The sequence below is a fragment of the Cynoglossus semilaevis genome, chromosome 5 (genome assembly GCF_000523025.1).
Source record: "Cynoglossus semilaevis isolate Cse_v1.0 chromosome 5, Cse_v1.0, whole genome shotgun sequence".
NCBI classification, from domain to species: domain Eukaryota; kingdom Metazoa; phylum Chordata; class Actinopteri; order Pleuronectiformes; family Cynoglossidae; genus Cynoglossus; species Cynoglossus semilaevis.
This window is the reverse complement of record NC_024311.1, coordinates 1,632,106-1,639,793: the sequence shown is the minus strand read 5'-3', so window position 1 is coordinate 1,639,793 and position 7,688 is coordinate 1,632,106. Positions and strand designations below refer to the sequence as shown.

Genomic DNA, 7,688 nt, shown 5'->3' with positions numbered 1-7,688 from the left:
CATCTGATGGCAGGTTTTTCCACACTGGAGCTTTAACTACAGTCAACAAAGAAGGCAAAATGTGTTTGTTCAAACTGCTTTTAGAGTTTTACTGAGGCAGTAAAAAAATATTTTGAATGTGTTTGTTCAAACTGCTTTTACTGAGGCAGTAAAAAAATATTTTGCACTCTGAAAAAATGTGCACTGAGCAATTCCTGTTGTGTCTAACTTTCTGATGTGAGCCAAGAAAAACTCAATGTTTGTGTACATCTCTGGTAGCCGGGACAATTTATCTTTGTCCTCTGTTGTTTTTTTTTTAATTTTTAATTTTATTCTTAAAACACCCCGGGGATCAGTCGATATGGAACTGCATCTGTGTAACGTTTCCAGTCTTTGCCGTACTTGCTACTGCAGCGGTGCTCATCGCGTATACAGCGATGCACCAGCAGAATAGTCATGTAGATCACATAGAAGTAGGGCAGGATGTGACCGAAGCCACAGGCGGCACAATAGGCCAGGGACCCCATGAGGTCTCCGGTGTAGTTGAAGTGACGGGCCACGCCCCAGAAGCCAGATGTCATGAGTTTGCTGCGGTGAATTCCTCCATCACTGGAGTAGTACGAGCACTCAATGTACGTGGGTTTATTTCCCCAGATGGTGCAGGCACCCTCAGTGCGGCGGAACAGGTCCTTCTGATGGTTCGTGGAGCGGAAGATGTAGTATCCGACCAGACCCAAGATCAGGACAACCAGGGTGTGTAGTTCAGACAGGTGGACTGGGTGGTAGACCAGGTACAGACCCTGAAGATACAACAAAAAAAGATGTCCACAACTTTTAACCTACTAACTTCACTAACTGTTTGTCTGCTGTTGTACTTGCAATTTAATGATCATGTTAACTTTTTACGAATCCTGGGTCAGTAAGTCGAAACTCACATACCGTACCTATGTCACTCACCTACGCTAATGCAGTGGTAACATTATAATGTAGGACGTAAAAACATCAGAAGAGTCTCACTTCCGCTTGGGAGCCATAATGAAGGGCAAAAAACAACACAAATGAAAGAAGGTAAATGGATCCCAATTCATTGTATGGCGTACAAATGACGAATGTAAACAAAGCTGTCTTCCACATATAGTGCAGCATGACATTGTATTTATCTGCTCTGCTCACTTCCTAGTTCTTGGGTAAAATATGTTTTAAAACCGTATGTCAATATGATGGAACAAGACTTCCAAAAATGTATGGGAGATGGTGATGAAACCTTGAAACACCGTAGGTCAAGGACCATTGTAAACCAAGGACCCCCTGTACATATTTATTACTAACTTTGAGCTCCTGCCACATTTCACACTCCCTCAAAATAAATATTAATATTAATAACAGCACCCCCGATATACATAGCACTACATATATCTGGGGGAAGAGAGTTTCAGAGTTTCGGCAAAACGATCGCTATAGAAGCGGAAATGGTAGTAGGCAATAGAGCAGGACTGAAACAGGAGGTGTTCCGAGAGGTACTGGCGGGAAAGGCTGTAGTGTAGAGGGACTTGTATGTAAGAAAGTTCTGGTTGTATTAGAGCCTTGTACAGGGTTTGTTGGGAACCCTGTAAATCCATCCATCCATCCATTTTTGAAAGGGCCGTGTGGCTGCAGGTTTTGGTTCCAACCAGCCAAGAGCACATAGTTTGACCAAGAAGCTGTCAATTCAGGTGTGCTACTGCTTGGTTGGAACAAAAACCTGCAGCCACAGCGGCCCTTCGTGGAACAGTTTGGGCACCCCTGCTGTAGAGGGACTTGTATGTAAGAAAGTTCTTGTACAGGGTTTGTTGGGAACTCTGTAAATCCATCCATCCATCCATTTTCATCCACTTATCCGTTAACAGGTCGCGGGGGCAGCAGTCGCCACCCAAATCACATCGCACTGTACCAACCCCCCAAACCTTCCTGCAGGTGGTGAGTCCCCTAACCGGGATTAAAACTTACCCAGGAGGTGAACCCTGGGGTTCCACACCAATGACAGAGACATTGCCTCTGGGCCAAAGCGCCACACGCAATGTTTTTGAGAAAAAAATAAATGGCGGATTTATTGTGGGACTGAAGTGATATGTATTAAGGGCACAGAATGTTTCTACCTGCAGTGTGTAGAGATAGGGAAGCCAGACACAGTCTCCCCAGCCGAGGTACCAACCAAAGTGATCATGACAGATGTCGATGGTTTTCAGGTACCACGCCTCGTTCCAGAAGAAATCCACAACATACATGGCCTTAAAGAAACAAAGTCCAGGATTTCATTTTTACGTAACTTTGACTGCATAATTTGACTTCATTACGAAATAACATGTTTAAATTATATATATATATATTTTGACTGCATAATTTGACTTCATTACAAAATAACAATTATATATATATATTCATTTCATTGTCACCTGCAGGACGTTGACCAAAATCATGGAGTTGGTGACATAACCGTAAAGTTCCTGCTGTTTGGCCATGTAAGACAGATTGATGAGGGTCCAGGCCACGATTCCTGGTCGGCCGTTAAAGAACAGCTTAAAGTCAAACCATTTTCCGATGCGAGGGTTGAACTCGATTCCCATCATGTAGTTGTAGAAGACGTTTCCTGTAAATTTGCTGTTGCAATGACAAGACTGGGATTATACTGAGTAAAAGTGAGCAAAAAGACAGAGTCAAAATTTCCCTTTTACACACAAAAGAAAATCGAGAAAAAATACTCAAAATGAGCGAGTATACGTGTTGGCGGAAAACTAAAAAAAAGCTAACCAAAAATGTTGGTAAATCAGAATAATAAATCAGCTCTTAGTTGTTTCAAACAACTGAGACAACCGTAGTTAAGTTGGTAACAAGGAAGCACAAAAAAAACACCCACAATTGACAAGACAAACAGTACTTGGTTCCTTTTGGTACTCACCAGTCCTCAGCATTGGTGGGAAACAGATACGCTTTTACAAAAGCGAAGGAGGAAACGCCGTAGCCTAGAATGTTGGCAACCCACATTAGGGGAATCCAGTTATCGATGATGATGGTGGGAGAAATCCAGTGAAAATACTGAGCGTTTACCCACCACAGGAGGTGAGTGATGATCCAGCACTGAAGACCATTGATCTCATATTTATTAATCAGACCTAAGAGGGGGGAAAAAAAATCAGAGGAAGCCTTTTTTACCAACATGCAAACCACTAACTTCCTCTCCCATTCCATGGAGTCCCTGTAGCAAATCAAAGACTCTCAGTTTCTTTGTTTACCCAGGTTAACTAAAACCCTGATTTGTCACTTTACTCTGGTTCCAAAAGATAAAACATTAATATGGTGTAAGCAGGAGGTTCCTCTGAGACTGATGGTTCTGTCCCTAGTTCTCATACTGTCCTGCTCACCAGCTGGAGTGCGTGCTCCGTCCTGTACGCCACCTACATATCCAGGGATGAACTTGTGGAGGACATCAGGGACACACATGTAGAGGAAGACCTGAAGTACAGGTGGACTTTTAGTTTCAGCGTGGCACAGATTTTTTTTAAAAAAAAAAAACATTTTGATTTGGGTTTTTGTTTTTCTTTTACCTGGAAGGAGACCCAGCAGAGGTAGATTTTGGCAGCAGTCCAGGTGAAGGATGGAGCTCTGGCCCAGATGATGCCTAGAGTGGTTTCTCCATGGATGAGCTCCAGCACTGGCTGAGTGACTGAGCACTGGTACTGATCGCAGGCCATCACAAAGTAGAAGACGATGACAGGAGCAAAGACAAGGAGGCCAACAACCGACATCAGGGAGAACCAGTCCACCTCCCTGGGAAAAAAAAAAGTCAGTCAAGTGATTTCAAGTGAGATTATCTTACTAAAAAACCCAGAGAACAAGGGGAAATGGAGGAATGCTAAAGTAATTGACAGTGATCCAAGAAAACTCCAAGCTCACTCTTTGTAACATATGTGGCTCAATGGTTAACCATGGATCATACTAAACAACAAACCTAACCAAAGGCTTAAAAACACTGTCATTCAGCTGAACGTGACCAGCCAAACTCAGGAATATTGCGATATATCAGTGTATCAGAGGCCACATCTATGTGCAATGTGGACCTTGCCATTCTAACAACATCAAAGAATTAAACAGAATAGTCTTCCTGAGCACACTGCTTGATTCTCATACAGGTAATGTTGAATTTACCCACCATGCTCTGCCCCACTGAGCCGACTGGTTCGGTTGTGACGCTTTCCCGTTGGTATTGGGCCGGGTCCTTTTCCTGACGTTCTCCATGATTCTTTGCAGTCTTCAACTCTGCTGGAGGTGAAGAAAAGAGAGCTATCAAGTGAAGATCAGTAGAGCTGGACTTTGTTCACTGTTACAGCACACAGCTGAGGTTCAGTGTGTCTGCAGTATAAATTAATAAACAATAAAAAGTTGACCTGACTGTTTTTATCTGGAATTTTATGTAGGAATTTTTTTTAAAATGCTCTATCAATAGAAAGTTTAGATCAAATAAATCACAAATATTATAAAAGTAATTCAATATTTAAGAGTAACAATCAACTCTTGGAATTGGAATGGGTATGTTTTGTTTACAACAGTACAGTGTTTATCAGCATGAGGATGTAGCACCTTTCTTGGCCTTTAGGTGGTTCAAAGTAGGCAGTAAAATCCTTCCATGATTCACATGGATACTGTTTCATTTTCTTATTCGAATATAAAGTGGATCCAAACTTGAGGTCAATAATTTAGAGTAATAATTGGGGTTGCAGTATTTACAAACTGATATGAGTACGAGTATTTTCTGCCCACTGTTCATTTTGGTGATGGGTTAAAAGCTGGAATTTTCTGTTAGATGCAGCTTTCTTTTTCTTTGAAGACGTAGGCTCTTCTTCTGTCTGCCCAATGACTCTTTTACCCTCCGCAAAGAACACTTTCCAAAGGTTTGATTTCTGTTCATTTTGCTAGCTCGGGGGTTTCAATTTAGCTGTAATGTATTATGTGATACCACATCTACCGGAGCAGACCTTTTAATAAGGTAGCAGATGTAGGTGAGACATGTGACTGAGGCAAGCATCTTGACATGTATCGAGAGTCATAGACAGATGCGGTGGAGGGAATCCGTTAATTTTTCAAAATAAAACATTGTTCAGAATCAGGTAATAAATAAAATGGAAATAATGTAAGATGTGCACTCTTTCTGTGCGACCTGGTACTAATTGACCCACGGACCGGTGCCGGTCTGCAGCCCAGGGGTTGGGGACCACTGCATTAAAACAGCGGTTTTCAATCGGTGAGACACGCCTCCCCTGGGGGGCGCCATGAGCCACAGAGATGCGCGACACATAAAGAAAAAATAACAGGCCGCAGCTGTATGCATAGATATAGATATACGTAATTGTGCGTGCGTAGGTCTCTGTGAAATGCATCAATTTATCTGCACCAACGAATTATTTTAAACCAACCTTCCAGCCCAACATTTTAAGCAAAATAAAAAAATCGCAATTCTGCAATTTGCCAGAGCTGGGGCTGAGTTCACATCATTTTTCAACATTTTAAGCCAGATAATAAAAAAATCGCAATTCTGCATTTTGCCAGAGCTGGGGCTGAGTTCACATTACAACTGAAAAACAGTCCAGAAACACCTCCGATCATTCTTTAAATGTTAAGATTGTGGAGAAACGGTGTTTTAATCATTGTAATACAGCTTTTCTGCAAGGATGTTCAGCGGTAGCAATAGGTCAGCCCAGCTCCCATTCTCCGAGCCCGCTGTAAGCAATAGGTCATCCCAGCTCCCATTCTCCGAGCCCGCTGTTTCCCCTCCTCTGCTGTTCCTGCCTGTCTATTACTGTCTTATAAGGTAATAAGGGGTATTTATTTTAAATATAATTCACAAATATGCACACACAGGACGCGGAACACGTCCAAATGTTTATGCTTATCCAAGTTGTACACAATTAAGTGTTTGGTCCTCGAATGCATGACCGTGAACGCACCACTGTACAAAACATATCCTCCCCTACAACTGTTTCCTGTTTTACACTGTGGTAATACCGGAGCCAGAGCGCCGTTCTTGCAGGACATGATGGCAGATAAAGGTGTCGTTAAAACCGCAATGGACTCACCTGTGAAGGCTGACACGGCTAGGGCTTACACAGCTGTTACAGCTGCTGCTGCTGCTCTTGCTGGTGCTGCTGGCTATCAGATTACATCAGTTCACTTTACCTTAGCACCACATGCACCGCCCATAACACCATTAGGTATCAGCATTAGCCAATGAAATGGGTTTAAGGACGCGTCAGAAAACTGAAGTTATTCGGTGATTGGTTGAGACGCACTGGAGCCACCAGCGCCTGACAAGAGGGCCGTAGTTTGAGTAAAAAATATAAATAAGTTACACAACATATAATAACCAATAGTACTGTATACGGTTAGCCATGCTATCTCTGGTAACTGCATGATACGACTACAAATAAATAAAATACTTTAAGTGTATTCAATATTAAGCGTTGAATTGAGTTTCACCTGCAAATCCTGTTAATTTATTGCACCAATTGACTGTCACCATGGTTATTCAAATTGTCTCCTTTAGCAAAGCAAGTAGGGCGACATAGATTTTTTTTCCCGTTCTTTTTTCATTGCACAGTTGTATGTGAATAATGTAGTTTCAAAAAGACACTATATATGTGTGTGCTTCAACAAATATTTGTAAAAATGTTTAGGGTATTGCAGCGAGCCAGGGACTTGAGGCGCGTTTTCACTTTTTAACCAGTGGATGGCAGCACCTCAACTGTAACACCTATTGCTGCTCCCTGCTTTAGTTTTTGTTCAAAAAGCAATAATTGAACCGTCTTTAATTCAGTCATCTTGACCTTTCTTACCCTATTTTTAATCATACTGTAGACAGATGGAACATTAAGGTCGAGTCTCCATTACCTGACTAGAAAACTTTTTTATAGTTACCAAAAACTACTAAAAAGGTATCCCACCACACAATGCATGAACTTCCTTCCTGTTTAAACACTATCTCGTCAATATTTCCCAAAGTGGAAATATTTTCGATTTTGAGAGGGTAAAAACTGGATATAATTTAAAGGAATATTCCTCAAATAAAAAGGGACTCTCACTGGCTCTTAGTTCCTATTCATAAGGTGATTTTCTGCTCAGTCAGGTGATTTTACACCTGCTAAAGAGTTTCATTTTCTCACGTGTCGGACAAGATGAGATAGAAAAAGGCCCCTCACTATGGCATTATTTGCAATATTATTTACATTTTTCCATGTCTTATCTCTTACTAGAAAAACTGACTGACACTCCCCCCCTACTCCCCATGTCTTATAGCAATTTTGCTACAGCAAATGTAACCTGTCTTTGATAAACAGTTGGCCAACTATTTCATTGGCAACATTTGCCAAATTATTGGCTAAATTGTAGCTATTTTTTGTTAGTGCTATATAAACATTGCAATTTACATTTTTTTAAGTTACAGCTATAATGTATTATTTAGATACCGTTAAACCATAGATGAATGAGTTGAATATTTAGTTTTTAATGTTCATCAGGTCCATGGCCTGATCTTACGCTGACTCCTGCCTTGCCTCAGAAGGGTTCCACTTGGTAAACCATTTAGATACCAGTAGTTGCAAACTCAACATATACCTCGTGAGAATCAACACGAGTCCTAAACCCTGATAAACAGCTGCTGCTAAGCTGGACAAACGGTTGTG

The 7,688-nt window shown here is 41.4% G+C and overlaps 1 protein-coding gene across 2 annotated transcripts; it reads right to left on the bottom strand.

Moving 5' to 3' along the window:
* Positions 1 to 244: 244 nt before the first annotated feature.
* On the bottom strand, positions 245 to 6,192 carry dhcr7 (7-dehydrocholesterol reductase). Of its 2 annotated transcripts, none has more exons than XM_008309911.3 (8): positions 6,087 to 6,192; positions 4,166 to 4,275; positions 3,561 to 3,783; positions 3,378 to 3,468; positions 2,915 to 3,128; positions 2,412 to 2,616; positions 2,115 to 2,246; positions 245 to 779 (listed from the first exon to the last, which is right to left on the bottom strand). In XM_008309911.3, exons 2-8 carry the CDS (start codon positions 4,249 to 4,251, stop codon positions 315 to 317), a joined length of 1,416 nt encoding a protein of 471 aa, XP_008308133.1. In that variant the 5' UTR covers positions 4,252 to 4,275; positions 6,087 to 6,192; the 3' UTR covers positions 245 to 314. The 2 variants fall into 2 exon arrangements, with proteins under 2 accessions (XP_008308133.1, XP_016887823.1); XM_017032334.2 differs by having other exon boundaries at positions 4,166 to 4,272.
* Positions 6,193 to 7,688: the final 1,496 nt, after the last annotated feature.